The following is a 19,554-nucleotide window of genomic DNA, read 5'->3' on the forward strand; positions in this document are numbered from 1 at the left end:
CAGTCTGAATCACTGGCAGATTAATTGCATTATTTTTCCTCACATCTTTCCCTTTTATGAACAGAACAAATGACACTGATCCCCACGTTCCTAACCACCTTCTACACATCCTAACACTATCAATCTGAGTTTCTTTTCTGGAATAGTACTGCATATCCAATTATTCATCACTTTGTGTTTATTAATTTAACTTTTCCTTCCCAAGTGCAGCATTAGACTTTTGTCTTTATTGACTTTTCTATCGATTTCAAGGTATTTCTCCAATCTAATTTTGACCCTCTATTCTATGAAAACAGAAACTTGGTGTCATCTGTAAGTTGAGCAATATTCACTTATTTTGAAAGTGTACTTTATCATCTGAACAGTTAGAGAAACCGAATAATGCTAGGACCAGAAAAATCTAGTTCAAACGTTCTCTTTTGACAGAGAACATCAATAATGACATAACTTAAACAGTTGGGGTTGACTATAATAATTTTATCTATTTTTCTAACATACGTATGACAAAATAGCACTGGGCTGTGTTATAAGATTTTTATCTACTGATTCTTGTCCGTTTCCGAGCAAGACACTCTGTGAAAACAACAACTGGCCTTGTTATTTTTCAAATACAGGTGCTGGTTGTTCAGATAATGCTGCAGTCAGCCCCCTCAGTATTCTTGAGTCAATTCCACACAACTTTCTTGACTTCAATGCATCCTATTTAAATAGTTTTTAGTTTATTCTTCTGGTATTCTACATCCGAAAATTAATTGCACATCCCACCTCACCTCTCCCCCTTGCAGCATATTTTATGAAGACCACAGCAAAAAACCCACTTTTCAATTCAGTCCTCACAATCATGTCTCATTTCTCAAAATCACCTTTGTATAGCTTTAGAAATTAATGAATTAATCAACCATGTTAGTTCTTCCTAATAGAATATATTAGTTTGGAAGTATCCATTCATGTTCAAGTAGCTATCTCAGATTAAAATTCACTCTTTGAATAAAATGCCTGAAGAAACAGAAAACACTCTTATAAAAAATCTGGGGACTAGCGGACCAAAGGACCTGCGAAAAAAAGTTACTTTAATGCTGCATTTTATTTCAAGAGCATACAATATATTTTTTGCTTGTTTCTCAGTGAATATAGTGGTAGATATTCTCTATACAATACCAAATATTAGGAGTTGCTAGGGAGCGCAGTGTTGGAAGCTGTCTGTTTTCCTGTTGCTTACACTGCCCCGCAGACAGGATACTGGGGTCAAGGAACTCAATCAGTTCCACATCCTCCTGCAGCAGAACTTCCTGTTGCAGGATGGTACGGAGCGTGTCAACTCGAAATCCAACATCCTTACCACAAACGGGCAGGAGAAAAAACAGGCATTAGTAAAGAATATGCAAATTCTTAAAATTAAGTTAGCAGAACAAGGAAAACACCCAGACACTACACTTTACTGACAACAGCCTATTCTCAAAGAGTACAGGAATGTTTCAGATATATCACAAGTAGCTACTTCATTTTTATTAAACTTGTTTAACTTTAAAAACTCTCATACAACCTAACAGTTCAGACTTGCAGGATGCATGACACTGACTTTGTGATCTGACCTAGATAGTAACAATAACTGGAAACAGGCCACAGAGTATGCCAATATATTTGCATAAGAATCAGAGAGGTCCTGCATCTATTAGAAGATCATTACTGAAACAGTAAACACTTTTTTTTTTTAAAATGTCATGACATTATTTATGTCATTAACAAACAAAAAATAGAGAAAAAAAGAGAGAGATTGCAAATCAGTCAACAAAAAGTCACTTGTGGACACTTAGTAACAGTAGGGTTAAAGCACCGGACTCAAGCCCCAGGCCAAGGTAACGAAGTCCTCTCCTGCAGGATTTTGTACCTTTCCCAAGGAAACTCAATCCAAACAAGAAACAGCATGGGGCTCTGAAGACCCCCCACTTGACAAACTCCAGGCAAACTTTAGGGAGCTACTTACTTGTGAATTTGATGCCATGATAATAATTTGTTACTTTTTCCCCTACTATAGGTCTTCAAGTCAAATATGCAGTTCTTGAAGACAAATATGTCCATCAGAGAAGCCCATAGCATAGTGCACCAAACCACAATACAAAACATTTTAATTTAAGAATGTCATAACAAAACCCAACAAACACTCAACACGTACATCTTTGCACCTAGCTAATTACAGGAGAGAAAGGAGAATATTTCTGAAAATCCTCTAACAGAAGCTTTTAACACAAGTGTGACATTTCACAGTACAAAATCTGTTTAGTTCTGTCATTGACAGAATGAGATTCTTTATGAAACCACAGGATAGCTGGTTTAAAAGTTTAATTTCATACACTGATATCACCTCAGATAATCTGCATTCTACTTTTAATGGAAAATGTTTTTTTCAGGACTGTGTGCAAGAGAAAACTCTGCCCTCCTCCAATGCATCCTGTGTCATTTCAGTACCCTACTTTGTAGTATGCAGCAGGACAAACAGGTTCTCCATGTTTTTCAGTTATGCCTCCATCTCAAGAAAGTAAGGCTGAAAATTGCTGTTAAGATAATACCTTTGATTCATAGGGGAAGAGGGAGGATGAAAAAAGTCAATCAAAGATCACTAAAGAGAGATTTTAGAGGAAATTTTGTTCTCCTGAGATAAAGGAGAAGAGATAGCAATTGGGTTCGGCAGAACTCTCTGAGAAATGGAAAAGCCTAACTTCTCATGTTACTCAGAATTTTCTTTTGAAGCTATATTTTAAGATGTCAACCCTACATCATAGTAGGAAAAAAAAAATCAAAATTCTAGATTCTGGAACAGTCTGACTAAGGTGACATTTGCAAGCCTGAAGCAGCTGGGTACAAGTTAAAGCAGATCTGAGACAAGCCCAGACTAGAGACTGAACTGGCTAGAAAGTGGTGCTGCAGAGAACAGGTATAAAGGCAGCATAAAATTACTTTTAACAAACTGGGGTAGAACTATCCCCCTTCAGGTCTCTAACCCTAAATGATCCTGCAGGCTCCAGGAGGAGGAGAATACAACCTCTGTTGGGGCACGCAACCTGCTTCTGAACTGCTGAAATGAGAGCACATGGGTAGCACAGAGAACCGATCTGGCCACTCCCTGCAGCCAGAGCGCTGCACGGATGTCTGTGCTCAATGGCAGCACTGTTCTGAAGCATTAGAATGGAGGTGCCCTAGTTTCCTTTGCTTCCCCCAAATGCAAAAGCCCTGTGGACAGCAACGCAGAAACAAAGAGGCCAGGATGGGTCCAGGGCTAGTACAGCTGCACTGCAGTGGTGCTATGCCTGAGCCAACAAGCTGAAACAGAGGGTGAAGCAATACTCAGGTGAAGCCCTAGAGCCTTCTGTCTTAGGCAGTCTCTGCAAGGCACTAGGCTGCAGCATAAGGACTTTCTCAGTTAGTATCTCCCCACTGCCTTCCACCAATGGGGATACCTACACTGCAGGTTAACTCCTTTCAGCTTTCGAGAACTGCTTTAATTTCTAACATATTTTATCTTCTCTTCCACATTTTGAACATCTTCACCCTGGCTCCTGATACTGTTCCTGTCCTTTTGTGCCCAATTTGGCACAGTAACTCTGAAAACCAGAGTCAGTACTATCTGAAGAATAAGTAAAACTCTTAAGAGCCAAAACCAACAATACAGACCAAAGATGTTGCTTAGAGGAGCAGGAAGACCTGTGGATTAGGAAAGGAAATGGAAAAATAAAAAAAGTGAAGTGATCACTTACCAGTCGGTGAAGTATGTCATCGTTTTTCTTATACTGTGGAAAAGGAAACCAGCTTCTAAAGAATTCAGCTAGTTTTGACAGGATGCCTTGCTGAAGGGAACAGAAATTATTCCAATTTAAAAAAACCAAAAAACCAAAAAAACCTCCAAAGCCAAAAAGAAATAAATAACAACATACAATGCTTTTACTTCTGCATTTGATTTTCTTGTTAGCTCAAACACAAGTACCTGTAAGGAAGTTTCACTTACTGTGTCTGGCCTAACTTCACAGTACACTAAGAGAACATCTGCTTCCTGTCAGTTTGCTTGTACACAAGAGAATAAAATAAAGCTTTCAGTAACCCCACCTATTTGGAGCATAATAGATTGTTATGTTGTTCTGTTAAAAATAACTACAGCTAGAATTAGTTTGATCTCGAGTTGGCAGCTACTGCATTGATATGAAAGACTTTCTCTCTCCTGGAGGATAAAAAGCCAACACATTAAATGGCTGACAGGGGCTGAAAAAAAAGTAAAAGACTGGGAGAGGACAGCCCACTGCAGCTTGAGAACAAGGCTCCAGAGGAGTTGTGAACAGAGACAGGGAATGGTGAGGGTAAGAAGAGGAACTGTCCAAACCAGTGTGTGCTATCAGGTCCTTTGTCTCCATACTGCTTCCCCTGCAACCTAAATCCATACTTTTGTCTGAGCTGTAAACATAACTTCAAACGCCTTTAATTAGAGGGACTCCCTCTCAGTCATCACACATTTTACTCATGTATCTTCCTAAAACATGATGCATGACAGATTATAATTGAATAGATGCACAATTTTGCTTCAGTCTGCAGCCATCCAATGAAAAAAAGAAGCAGCTTTTGACACACACTGTATATCTACTTTCCTCAGACTGAGCTGACAGGAAGTATTTTTCAAAATATTTACTTACATATATTTCATGAATTCTTAGGCCCTACCTCTTAATCTTCAGACTGCTGACATGTAATACAATCAAACAAAATGCATGCCAAAAGAAATTGATTGTGAAGTGCTTACATTTTGTGGCATACTTCTTCAAAATAAAAAAACCAAAACTCCATACAGATTCTAATCGCTAAATGTATAAAAGGTGACAGCTTCTGTTTCTCCCTCTTGGTTTTTTGGGTTTGGGTTTGTTTTTTTTTCTTTTTTTATTCCCCTCTTCTGGTTTTTTTTCTTGGTTTCCCCACAACTATAAGGTGGGAAACCCAAGCAACAGGAGCTTGGAGCTTTGCAGTAAGCCCTATGACCAGCCTGACAGCCCTCTGAAAGGCAGTGTGACAAGTCTGGCACAGCAAGCCAGAGCAGCTTCAACATCAGAAATTGTCACCTTAAAGCCCTTAAGCTTCAACAGTTTTTGAAATAACTTAATTTGGTGCCCACTTAGGTAATCTAACCCAAGTGTTTCTTACATATGGTCTCACCTTTCTGTGTATAGTTAGAATTGCAGACCTATGCCAAAAGGAAGTGTTTTTAGGTCAGTGGAGAGGTAAAACAATAGCATGAATTTCATAATGATAGCTCTCCCCAATACACTGACACCGCTGTGGCTTATTAGGGGGAGCTATTCCACCAATTCACACTTAAAGAATATGGAATAAATCCAAATGATTGTATTTTGATGTTGCTCAAGAGTAATGACATAAATTGGAAGAATGGCACAAACTGCAACACCAGATTATCCTCCAACGATCTTGTACAGTGGTGCAAAAGAAAACAAAATTTTCTGATTAGAATTTGTAGAAAATTGAAATTACATAAACAAAGGTCTTGCTCTGCATTTGAATTTCAAACAGATACTCCATTCAGAATTCCTTTTCCTTGTACGTTGAAAGCAGGGCACAGAATGAACTGTCCATTTAATTTAAGATTATGCCTCTTGAAGCCTACCATTTTCAACTGCTTAGCTTTTCTTAAGTCTTCTGATTTTTATCATGAACATTTAAAGCTACACCAAGAATAGTTTTAAACTGCTACCAGCTTACTAAACTAAACTGTGGAGTTACTGAAAAAAAAAACTAGTGTGCTATGTAAGTAATCTTCCAGTTTATTCTCCATGTTTTAGTTTAAAAATAAAAATCCCAGTTTGCATAAACCCTCAACAGGCATGTCAGAGCTTGAAAACATAAACCAAGACAACCCACTGTCTTGGGCTGTGACCCGGTAGAGTACAGCAACACACTAAATTATTCAGGAATAGTGTCTCACAGTTTGCATTCCCATTGGGAGTGTTACTGACAAGTAAAACAACTTTCTCCAACACACAAGTCAGGTCATGTAGCCAATGCTTCTGGAACATTCTTCTTACAACTTTAAAACACCACTCAGTCAAACCCTCTGTAAACTAAATAACAAAGATGTATAACTCCTAACATTTAAAAAAAAAAATAATAGCACAGGACATGCACATTTTAGGTGCATTCATTTGAATCTAAAAAAAATTCTAAGGACTACTTCTCTTTCGTAGAGAAATTCTGTGCATTACAGAAGAAGATAATGCTACATATTAAATACTTTGCAGCTACCCAGAACTAGCATTTAAGGGGGTGGGAGTCCTACACTTAGGCAAAGGATGGATCCCTCTGCCATCCCACATCAGGTCACCTGCACAACCACTGAGGGCTGTGCACTGAGCCCCAACACAATCCTCTGTCTCCAGCACCAGCTCTGTTCTAATGATGAAATGTTATCATATCTAAGATGGGATAAAGTGTGACAGTACAATTAATTTAAACATGCAGATATGCACAGCAGTCTAGGAAAATGACTGAGAAAGGAAAGGTGTAAACAGGAAAAGATACATTCCTTAAAGATCAAGCAGAATTACCCAAATAGGATTTCATTCCAGAAAACAGGTCTAGAGACCAGAATTTTAGCTGTAACTTTCTCCAGAGATTAGTACAGCCAGAAACACTGCACCTATAATTACTGTGCTTAATCACATCTCTATACTCCATCAGATGGGAGCCTGGCATTTCACCAGTCTCCAGAACAGAGCCTTGAAATACTTTTACAGCTTTTCAGCTCAATGTTCATTAAGACCATATTCTGATTAAAAAAAAAACAAAACACCACCAAAACCACACCTTGAGAACTATTTAAGATGTGCTTCAAATTCAACTGATGCTTGTCTTTCTTAAGCCTGAACCACATGCTCTGTTTGGCAGGACAGCAAGACACAGCAGAAACATTTGTATCAGTCACTAGGAACCTCCTTTTTTTCCCAGATTTGGTTTTTTCACTCCCCGAAGACCCCGAACTAGATCTTTGTCATGCCAAATTCTTGCTACATGTCACCAGATTGCAGCTGTATAGGGTTCCTACTTGACTGAATACAAGAGGAGGAAACAACCTTAAAGACAAAGCAATACTCTGTCTTTTACATTTTTATTTCAATGAAGTGTTTAAGGCATTTGGAAACCTGCTTTTCAGAACCGAAGGAAAACGATACCCATATAATAGGAATCAGTATGCAACACCATCTACCCACTGTGATCATAGTTACATTAAGCCTCAAGGAATATAATTTTATATTAGGACTGTGGGTAGGTACATATGCAGAAGTCAAAAGACATTTATTTTCTAGACATTTTATAACTTCAGTAGACTAGGCCAGCAAGGGCCGAGAGAAGGGAAATGATAACAGTCTTGTGTACAACTGAGGAAATGACTGGACAGGCAAATTATTTGCCTGTATGTCATACAAAAGTTTCAACAAAGCCTCAGATCCTCCTAAATGTAGTCTACTTTTTTAAATGCATGGTCAGCTGCCTCTCCCTCATTCTCTTTCCTTTTGAGACACTCTACCAAAATGGGACACAGGAACCAAATGACAAAAACAGACTTTCTGACATCAGATTACAAAAGAAAAGTGTTAACGCTCCCAAACTGGTACTGGAACAGCAGCAGGAAGAACCTATGGCATTTTATCACTAGAAATTACACACAGGTTTCTTCCTTATTTCCACTAAGTATCCTTGTCTAGACAGTGATGAGACAATGTGAACGTCATCCTAGCATTTGTAAGAAATGGACAGCCCATTTTCACACACTCACTTCCTTCAAGTTGCAAGGCAAACCATGATGAATTACTTCTACATCTGACACAATACTGGAGGACTTGCTCCCAACACAATAAAATTAAGTGTAAAATGCTTGAGGGGTAGGGGGGGGGGGAAATAGAATACTTGAGGCTTTTTAAAGCTGTATATCTTAACACTTTTGAGATTCTTAATCCCATGGCACTTTTGTATTAAACTTGGTGGAAACTATATACATGAACACAGTGTTATACTGCTTTTCTGAATTCCATGTAAGTAACTATGCAAAATAAGGTAATGCAGCTAAGTGACAGTCCATGCATTACTTCATAGTAATGAACAGAATATGAGCCAATGAAATATGTCATCCTAACTTTCAATTAACAGTGAACAAATTTTAACGTTTAAATAAATAAATAAATAATCAAACATTTAATTAAAGTCTTCCTGACCTAAGTCAGAATAGGTATCTTCAACATAAATACACCACAGAACTGCCAATAGCTATAAAGGGAAAATATATTTTTAGGTGGTTTCTTGAGGGTTATGGTGAGTGCTGGCTGACAATTCTGAAAAGCAAGGGCAGTAGACCTAATACTTCCATGAATATTTTCAAAGGTAGTTCAAAATAAACAAAATTGTGAGCTAAAGCTTGAGTTAAATTCAGCCTTGCCCTGTGACCACTGATAGAAGAAATCATTATTACAAATGCAATACCTGTCCACATCAAGAGTAACTAGAAATCAATTTATTCATTAAATTTAAAATAATCTTACATTAGAAAAACCAGCCAAGGAAACATGGAGATGCAGCAAGAATCCCCACTTTTCCTCCTCCCCTCAGTTAATCTCACAAATCCTTAGTACATGAAACTGAAGTTCTGAATGAAGCTCCTTCATAATTTTTTTCTCCATGATTGCTGAACTCTTTGAAAAGCTGTAAACTCCAGAACACTGCTGAACAGTACTAAACTTAATGATTCTTATTGTAGGGTGGTTATTCTTTACAGGCTGCCTAATCCATGTGCTAGGCATGCAGTGGTACTTACTGGTCTGCTCAATGGATACGCACCCTGCATCTTATCTAATGGTCATCCCTGATCAGAAAGTGGGGCATGAGAGAAGGGAGACATGGCACACTTCCATAGGAAGGACTACAAGTCTCAGAAACTTGGGATCGAGGACACGAAGCACAGTGTGCAGCGCAGCTGCCCAACAGGCAACAGAAACTATGACCAATCTATCTATGAGGAGACTCCAACAGCACTGAGGACCAAAGCAAAATGTTTCATGTTTTATTACCCTGTCTTTTCAAATGGACTAATGAGTGTGTAAGGAAGTTTATACAGTCTGTACAGAGTGGCTGAAATGAGTACCACTATATGAAAATATGAGCCATGAACACTTCTCTGAATACCGCTAGATGAATAAGCTTCACACTGCAGCTCCCAAATTTCCACTTCAAAGACTGCACAAGTCAGTCATTTCAAATACATTATACTCTTGCAAACACTTCAAAAAACATACCTTCTTCCTCATATCAGAAAAAAAAAGATTTATGTTATCCACATAAATTTGTACACTTCTGAATCTTATCCCACCTAGGATCCCACAGAGAGCAAAACAGATTAAAAATCCCACAAGAAAATAATGCTTCTGACCTAAAACAAATGCGGAACTAGAGTGACACACACAAAACTGAAAAAGAATTGTTGAAATAGAGCCTAACTGTGACTAACTTGGCTAATTCTTTGAAGTATCTGAGAACTGAGTAGAGGATATACATTAAGACGACATTATTTTTAGAAAAGACTCCAACAAAAGCATCAGTTCTCCTCATTTGTCATATGAGTCCCCATCCACCAAAACCTGCAGGGAGAACTTCTGGACATCTCAGTGCCATATCATATTGCCTGTGTTTGGGAAAAATAGTATGTTTACTGCCAGCTAATTGGAAGAGTGGAACATTCTGCAGCAGGAAAGCAGCAGAGCTTACAAACAAGAGGAAAGGGGTTGTGGACCTCTGATTTGAAGATGGCAGATGAGAAATAAAGCAGAAATGAACAACAGGAAAACTGAGCTGCAGTAGGTTAAAAGCCACAGCAGGCAAGATGGAAACTACCACAGATAGTGGTGAGAGAGGAGAAAGAAACGACAACTCTTCAGAGGAAACGCATCAAGGCATGGATGCTTGGTTTGGGTTCCTACCTGAGGCACTGCCCAACTCAGCCTGCAGTGACCAGGACAGAGAAGTCCACATGGCACCTTTTTCCTCCTGGCTTAGCACATAGTTGGAGTACATCCACTGTAATTTGAACTCTCCACTGTGAATGTGAAAGAGGTAGGCAGAAAATTACTGCTCTTCCCAGGCTCCATCTAAGTGCTAAAGGAGAAGACCAACTGACTACTGATTTTTCAATAGATTTGCTGCAAAGGAAACATCAGCTGTCTTAAAAGAAGAATTTTCTTGCCCACTCCAGAGCTCCTCATCTGAATCACATTGCCTGCAAACTACCAGTAACAGTAAAAAAGAATTTATTTTTAATAAGGAAAACAAAAAATGTGTAGGCCATAGTAGGTGTTAAATGGTCAAATTCTCAATCACAGTTTTAATACAAAAATGTTTAAAAAAGTCCCCAAGCCTTTACTTAAAAGGATAGAGAATGAAGAATTCTGAGCTAATTAGTTGATGATTCTTGTCAGCTGTTACTGTTAGAAAATTACCACACCCTAAGCACAATTCTACTATCTCATTCAGATTGGTTATTGCATTTATACTTCCCAGAAATCCTCTTTCTTAATGTGCTTTGTCACAGACAAAGCTATACTTAGCAACCGAATGCCTGAGAAGGGCTGGGAACTATAAATACTCTGTTCCAGAAAATTACAGGTTCTATTCCCAGAATGTCATGCTAAACTAACATAAAAATATCCACTAAATAAGATAATTTACAACGATCAAAAAATTATTTATCAAAGTCTCTTGCTTCCCTAGTTTACATAAGTGCAAAGAAACACTCCAAACTATACCATTAATTTCCAAACACATTTGTAGACAAGATATGACAACTAGCTGTGGTTTATTGCTCGTTTTTTTCCCCTTTGTTTTTTCTAAATACAGTAAGAGATTTATCTTTATACTGATTTTGCCTATTTGTGAAGCAACGTAGTTCTCTTTTGAGAAGATAAATACTCAGGAACAGGAGAGCGCTCACTTTCTGGGCAGCACGCACAGTCCGCTCTTTTTCTTTTTCCGCTGCTGCACATTGCTCCGCCTTCTGCGACGCTGATGAGCATACTTCAAAATCCGTGTGTCCCAAATCCTGCAGATACTGGTAGAGTGGGGAATTCTGAAAACAGAGTTATAAAAAGAAAAATGAGAAAAAAAAACAATGTTAAAAATCATTCCCCGTTTCCCACAAAACACAACTGTGAATACAGCAACCACACAACCAGCAATGAATGGACTGAGAAATGGAAAAAAAATTAGAAAAAGGCTTCTACTCTCTCCAAGGACAGTACTAGCACTTCTGGCAGAGTACCACAGTTATTTAAAAAATCCCACAGCGTACAAACAAAAAAACCACCCAACTTCTTTAAGTTTCTGGCAAAACTACTAATTTACAAACAGTCCTAAATAAAACACAAAAAGTATGAAATTATGATCACCAGAGAGTGGGTTTTTACGCGTTTAGATATTTATCTATATAGACCTCTGAAAGTTCTTATTGTCATCTGCACCAGATATCTAGATGTACTTAACTCTTACTTTGCTGTTTACAAACACATATATGGCAGTATGTAGGACAGACTTGATGGAAAGGATTTTTATGCTAACTGCAGTTCCACTCAGGACATGCAGGGACTTCATTTTTAAGAGAAACTCTAAGCAATCAGTCTTATATAGACTAGTTAGGGATTATTTTTGACGCCTGAAAAATTTTATCAACATCCCATGAGAGCATGTGAACACCAGTAAACTGCAGAAGAACACCAACATTTTAAGAGTTTAGCACACTATTAACCAAAATACTGTGTATAAAAAGTAAAAGCTTTGCAGTAAATAATGCAGAGTTATGGAGGTCTACAGAAATAACTAACAGAGCACCTACTACTAATTGTTACATCAATTATCATTAACTTGCTGGTGCAAGCTGGAAAGGTGGCCCAGCTACGCTGATCATGTACCAACATGGCCAAATCTCAAATACTGCTTGCCATACAATAAAACTTGGAAGCAATCATTCATACCAGCTGAACAAATTAACTTTTTACCTCTAGGGATTTTTTTAACCCCATCACCAAAGTGCTATTTTAATCACTCTTACCTATTTAAAGCATGCAAATTCATACTTCTGCTCTGTTTGAGTTAGAACAGATTCAGCGTCCAGTCATTACCTGAAACTCAAATATTCGTACCAACTCACAGGTACGGACAATCCTGGCTCAACCACAATGACAATGATTGTGCAAAACACTAGGATAGGTTAATGACTCATTTCCTTGTGAGAATTTTTCCATTGTGACGACACAATCCTATCTTTTTTCCAAGACCCTTCCTCCAGGGTTGAGTACTTTTTCAAAATGCATCCAACGCTAATTAAACAATGTGCTGTCCTGGACTGTCTGTTTGGCTCTAAGTAGAACATGCCACTTTACCAGAATTACTTAATTAAAATGGAAAGACTAAACAGTAATAGTAATAATAGACTAGAATACTTCTCCTATTTCAGACACTGTTAAATTCACCAAATAACTTCAGGGCCAAACTCAGAATATAAATGGATGTGCATAACCTTGTCTTACAACAGTTTTCATACAGAGCCAGGCCGTGCACTGCCAGCATAGCTCAGACAACCTGAACACCTCCGCGCGAGAACCATTAGGGTATCATGCAGGTTGCAGTCAGAACCAGCCAGAATTCTCCCCATCTGGATGAAAATGCACACAAAAGAGTGGGTGAACAGAGAGTATTTTATTCAAAATCATAGTTTTAATGCTCGCTCCAGGCAGAACTTCAAGGAAATCACATCTAGGCTCTTGGCAAACCTGTCCATCATCTTGACCATACTTGCGACCAGCAAGGCCAGCCATCATTTGACACGACTATTCTTGTACTCTGTTGGTACTCACCCATATACAGTTTGCAAAATAACCCAAATATACCATGGAGTTCTTCCACTAGTATCTCAGGGTGCCCCCTTCTTTGGGGCCCATGATGAGATAATTTTCTAAAAGCTAATCAAGAAAACTGGTCTACTGCTGTTAATGTTGGTTCTATTTACTCACAGAAATGGATGAAAAAAGGCAGAAAGAGAGACAAAGGCAGACAGAGACTGTCCATTGAAGACAGCAAGAATTAGCTAAAATCCTGAAAGCTATGTTTAGTAGGTGAAATATGGCACAGATGTAAGAATGCCCAGTTCTTCCCTTTTACTGGGTATCTAGCAACATCACAACCTTCCATTTAACTGTAATTAATTGATTTTCTACTCTACAGAAATAGAAAAAATACCCCATCTCTCCAAATGTTAATGAAATTTCATCTCCGACCTAGGAAGAATAATTTTATGTGTACTCCTAATTAAGGTACATTACTAGTTTTACATAAATCCCTTCTGACTAACTTTTAGAAGGCTTTTACAGGGTCTCATAATGGGTAGATTTTCAATTTTTTTATCATTGCTTGGAATTCAAAATCAGTTTTCTGACCATGGAGTTAGCAAATGAAAATTAATTAAAATTTAACTTGAATGTTCATCACATATTCCTGTAAGTAGATAAGGGTTCTCCTCTTTCAGTTTCTCAGAAAGTACTGAGGCTACAAAATCCTCCTCTGACAGATTTCTGTGGCTCCACATGCTTTGTCTTTCCCTTTTTTTCTAAATGATTAGCAGAACTTACTTGCATATTGGAAAAATCTTGTATTCTTATAAACTTAAATGACTAAGAACTATGCTGTGACTCAAACCCCTTATGCTGTAAGTAAAACCACCATTGTTCCCCTTTCTGAATCCATTAGAAGCAAGCAAGATGTGGGTAAAGAAAGCACTGAATAAGAAGTAGGTTGAGACCCTTGTGAAATTAGGTTATTAAGAATCTCAGCAAACTGATCATAAAATTCTTCCACTAAGAGTGAGGTCTCTTGTGTAGCACAGGCAGTTTTATATTTTGCTCAGAAAATTTGAAGATTACACTCCTCTTCTATTAGAAATATCACTGATGGCAGATACATTAGCCTATCCTAACATAAATCCAGACTATTCATTTATTTATTTATTGTATTTAATTTCCTAGATACTGCCTAACAAGGCTGTCACTTGCAAAGCTGTGTGGTCTGTGTATCTCATGGAGGATGTCTACACCAGTCTATAGATAATATCTCCCATGACATATGTAAGTAATGGCTAGAAAATCCAGTAAAGGTATTATTAGAAGTTGAAGGGTAGATTTTACGTATGTGAACACTCCCACAGAACTTCCAATATTATCAAGGAATGAGAAAGTTATTAACTAAGCAACTACAAAACTGCAATATGATACCATTAAAATATCCTATTCTGTACACTATGTGTTTCAGTACAAGAGACGAAAGTATTATACTTAATGCTTACAAAGCATTTTTAATCCTTGCAAAGCTTTAAAAACAATTAAATCTCAAAATGCGTCTGACCCACAAGTTATAGCTCTGAATTTCTACCTTACATCCTTATCCAAACCTCTCACTCCTAAATGCCTTCTTTCTCATAGAAACAGATCATAGATATGCACATATTCTTGCATATGCACTTCTAACTGTGAAAAAAGTTCCCTGGTTTCAACTCATGTTTCATTCATCAGGCTCAGCTGTTTTCACCTGCAAATGCCATGATAATATTAAAATAATATACTTCTTGGCTGGGGAAAATAGGAGGGCTCCGCCTTTCTTCCTCCTAATTTTCTTTGCCCAAAATTCATGCATTCCATTTTACAACAGTCCAACAAGAAAAAGAAAAAAAGAGCACCATTGCTTTTACATTTTTGCATACACTATAGATGCTACACTTTTAGTTTAAGAAATTCAGGACACACCAGAAAGTTTATCCTTGCAAGCAGTTAATAGGTTGTAATCTAAAAAAAAATAAATTACACTTGAGAAAAAGCTTTTATATTAGAATATAACGTAAACGGAGAGCAAGGTCATTTCAGTGTATGGCATGAAAAGAGAATTTAAAATATAAAATCTCATCTTCCTATTAATACAGCAACATCTATTTCTATGTACTTTTGAATTTTTACTTTCAACCACTCTGGACTTAGATAATAACCAGACTCATTAGTATTACTCCTGTTTGACAGTCAGGTTTGTTTGTTTCCAGTTGTGTCTGGCAGAATGACATGGCAATGAATAATGTACAAAGTACGGAAGGAAATTTTTTTTAATATTTCAGCTTATGTTACCGGCCTACTACCAGTTACTGACAGGAAATATTATCTAAAGTAAGCGATGATACCAAGACAAGGTTTTTCAGCAATATGCTGTATTATTTCTGAAGTTTCTTCTAAGTTTCTTCTTCTAAGTCACTTTTTGAGACCCCCTAGATACAACAGACAGGCATTACATTTACAGCCAAGGCATTTTCTTATTATACTAATTGTCCAAAATGAATGCTGGAAATGAAGAAGTTCCAAGACAGACAGAAATAAAAATGCCATTATTCTTTGGTGTAGTTCATACAGATTATACACAGAAAATCTTACCAGTAAGTGAAGCAAGATATATACAGTTGATATATTAAGTAAGAAAACAGTTTTTTGAATGGACTCATAGCAGAAACCAAAACAAAAAAATCCACTTATCTTTTTATGACTTTTCTAATTCACTATAGTCAGTCTTACTGCAAGTCATTAAACTGTAACCATTTACAGTACAGCATAGGTTTATATAAGCTCCCATTATCAGAATCAAGAAAGAAAATCCTTTCCCCTTCATTCACAACTGCTTGGGCATATTTGTTTTAGATCCACACTACTAAAAATTATTTCACTCACATACATATGTTTAATTAAAACTCTCCTTTTTTTTTTCACTGTTGAAAGTAGCTGAGTCTCATTCTAAATCCAAGATTAAAGAAGAGTCCACTAAATTAATTTTCTGCTGTAACACCTTCCCAATGCTTATTTTAATGCCACTTGCCATACAGCACTGACTTGGGTTAGGAAAAACATCACTCAAACTGAAGGTTAAACAATGCATTTGCAACTCTAAGACTACTGTAAAAACAAAAAAATGTCAAACCTAAGGCAAACATTAATCGAACATAAATTATGTTGCCTACTACTATGAGATGGAAAGGCTGTTACGGTAGAGAATTCCCTAGCTTCAAAAAAGAGTTTACTTTTGACAGATAAATACTCAAATACTTACATCTATTACAGCCTTGCAAGCACAGATATCGCACTTTAATATGTGAGGCATTTTGTGTGTGTTCTGCGAAAAACCTTCGCAATCACAAATCAGATTAAGACACTGCTAGCTTTCATAGTCTTCTTACAACAGCAGCTGAAAATCAAAGCCACACCCATATTATTTTTGCTGATGCATCATGAAGTAAATGACTCAGGATTTCTCCAATAGAGACAGAGGCTTCCTACATCCATGTTCTTTACTATGATAAAATTTACCACTTAGTAAACCCCTGCTCTAGTTTCCAACCCTAGCTAATGGAGCAGATTACCCTTGACAGTAATATTTAATGCCATCACACAAAAAAAGGAGGTTTAAAGATATCCTCTTAAAATATGGATATGTTATTCAAAGCTGAGGTTTCCAATATGTCAAAAACACTGTGGGAGCCTAAACTACCTCCAAAATAACTACACATGATGAAATATCAATTTAAACCCCCCCAAAATTAAACATTTCTACCGGAGTGACAGCAAAGGCTAAGATATGTTGAACAGGTGGTTAAACTCAGACCAAAACAAACAGTATTGAAGTTTCCCTGTCAAAACATATTTGAAAAAGTTGAGCTAACACTCACAGACAGTGCGAGCTTTGTCTCCTGGAAGAGCGTATTCCATTTTTCTCTTCGGTACTGCTCCCACGCACCCGACAGAACCTCACCCACCTCCCCGTTTCTTTCCGCTTGTCCCTCCAGGATGATCCGAGATGAGGGTGAGAAGCAGACGTCAGTGTAATTGCACCTGTGCCCCTCCACAGTGGCATTTTCCTCACAGCATCAGCGGATGCAGCTTGAAACTTGCCAGGATCATGCGATTTCTCCTGACTAATGTGGCTTTCTAACTGGGGGGAGGGAGATGAGGATGACAGATTGCTAAAGGCTTTTAAAAAGATGCCGCCCTAAAGAATTATTGCACATTGATCTTATATGCAGCCATTAATAAGACTTTCCAAGCAACAGTATTTAAAAGCCGTGGTCATATTCTCCTCGCTGGTAACCACCTCCTCCTGAGCACGGACTGACAAAGAGCCAGGCACTGACAGGGCTAATATTAGACAATGACTTCAAGGCAGCAAAGGAGTCATTTAGATTTCCTGTTCTGCTTTCACTGCCCCAGGAGTGCAGACCTTGGTCTCTCCAGCACTACTGTATCAGCTGATTTAGAAGTAGGCTCTGAGAACTACTTTAAAGCCATTAATCTATTACTGTTCCCAGATATTTTCTGAAGCACGATTTATATCTAGTTTTGCATGCACCCATGAGTCCTCAAGAGTTTGGGAAGTATATCTCTGTAGCACTATATTTGTGACATGGGAACACTCTTTCCTTTGCATTTTCAGCAGGTGGCTGCGCATTACTGCCATTGTGGAAAAGCATTAGAACAAAATATTAGGTACGGGACAAAGCACTGAAATTCACCAAGAGCTCAGGACTATTTACTCATTCAAAAGTGGACCTGTGAATACAGGTGAAAAGCTGAGTAGGTCTTTTCTGACAGAGACGAAACATACCCTAAAAACTGAAAGTAAAAGTGGTTAAAGTTACCTTCCCTGAAGGACAAGGTAACAAGTCACCTGACTCTGTACGTGCAGCTTTGGGTGGGAAGTTACTGATCATGCAGGTCATTGAACTAGGCTGATGACACCGGGAGGCTGATTTGTTTTATATCAGTCACGAACAACTCACAGATTTTACCTTAACTAAATTAATGAAATTAATGCATTTGACTGGCAAAACTAGTAGAGTATTTCTGATACATTTTGAAAACCTCTTTAAAACATAAGTTCTAAAGAATTAACTTGTTTATCCATTATAAATGTGTTAATTCTTACTCCTAATGACAACACACTGTGTGCAAACATCTTCACTGAAGTGAAAAGCATCCAAGAAACAAAAGAGGTAGTCACATCATAAAGATTAAAAGAAAAGTATCCCAAGCAATTTTTTTTATTCAAGTGTCTCAAGAAGTTGATTCATGACTTGAAGTTGTGAGAGCAGTCCTGCAGTATTAATCCTCCTATAAACGACTCCAGAGTAACTGATACAGTGGAGGATAAAAAAATAGACCTCAAAATTTGCTCTGGATCATCACATACTTCTGTCTTAAAACTTTCTATTAAGAACAGTCAAGGCAATCTGGGTTTACACACCATACAGCCCATATAATACTTTTATCTATCCCTTCAGATATCCAAAAATGCCTGATGAGTTGACCTGGCCTCTGCAACAATCAGACTGTTTTTCACAGTTTTAAGCTTGCAGTTTCTTTTATTTTCTCTCTGGTATCACCTGCCTCCCGGTCATGTGGTGAAAATGAGCAAAGCCTTTTCTCCCCTTCCTCTTAGAAAACTGCTGAGAAGCAAAATATCTAAAATAGTCCATGTGCCTCTACAGCACACCGCAATTTTCAGCAGATATCTCCTCAGGCTGAATTTGCATGGTCAATTTAATCTGTCATTACCAGTGGGTGCAGCTGAAAGCTGCAGTACCATTTCAGAACACTGATGGTAATATTTATGTAGCCGAATGGTGAGATGGAACAAAGAACCGATCTGATTGTCAAAAAAAAAAAAAAAAAAATTAATCTTTTTTCTTATTATTTCTTAGCCCAGTTAGTTTATAGTCTAATCAGTCTTCTGAGCCATCTTACAGCATCACCCACAAATCCAGGTGCCAGCATAAAGAGGAGGATGAGAATAAGCCAGAAAAGAGGAGTGAAGCCTGAACCCCTTTTCTGGCAACAGCCCACACTTCAGGCAGCCAAGGCACAGTCTCAGAACCAGTTCACCAGAACAAGCTAACTGCGGTTTTGACAGAACTGTGTATTTAAAGCTGGCTTTATTTCATGCATACATATAAAATGAGAGTACTACATCTTCAGTCCACCCAGTATTTGGTAAGAAAAATCCTGCTGAGGGTGCAATACTGACAATAACATTGAAAGTGTGTGAATATTCCTTTTTTAACTTCTTTTTTCTAATTTATGTTTGAGACATTATTTTTGACAAAACAACATTACAAGCCCAATGCTTGACAAAAATCACATTATTTTGCAAATCCTAATGTTTTCGGGTTTTTGAATGAAAGTAACTTAAAATTCTCATCACTACAAAAAGTTTCTGAGGTTAGGTTCCCTTTAGTTTTGTTTTATTTTTTAAACAAAATAATTTGTACAGCTAATTTATGTGAAGAAAGCATTTGTGAAAACACGATTGAATGTTTTGATAAAAGCTGAACCCTTTTAAACACATGAGGATTTGAACATCTCAAATTAGTGATGCACCAGTATTCTAAGCAAAGAAATC

At 37.6% G+C, this 19,554-nt stretch overlaps 1 protein-coding gene across 5 annotated transcripts in view; it reads right to left on the bottom strand.

Annotated features, from left to right (window-relative positions):
• VEZT (vezatin, adherens junctions transmembrane protein) overlaps nucleotides 1-19,554 on the bottom strand; it is a 65,575-nt gene that overhangs the window by 39,131 nt on the left and 6,890 nt on the right. For 4 of the 5 annotated variants that reach the window (XM_027732228.2, XM_027732227.2, XM_027732232.2 and 1 more), the window contains exons 2-4: nucleotides 11,021-11,155; nucleotides 3,753-3,842; nucleotides 1,159-1,334 (exon numbers count right to left, since the gene is read on the bottom strand). In XM_027732228.2, the coding sequence (XP_027588029.1) occupies nucleotides 1,159-1,334; nucleotides 3,753-3,842; nucleotides 11,021-11,155 (401 nt within the window). Of the gene's footprint in view, nucleotides 1-1,158; nucleotides 1,335-3,752; nucleotides 3,843-11,020; nucleotides 11,156-19,554 lie in introns of those variants that run through there. The other variant, XM_039378223.1, reaches the window with a different exon arrangement.

Source organism: Pipra filicauda, unplaced genomic scaffold, assembly GCF_003945595.2.
Source record: "Pipra filicauda isolate LSUMZ 115617 unplaced genomic scaffold, ASM394559v2 scaffold132_size2486313_pilon, whole genome shotgun sequence".
Taxonomy (NCBI): Eukaryota; Metazoa; Chordata; class Aves; order Passeriformes; family Pipridae; genus Pipra; species Pipra filicauda.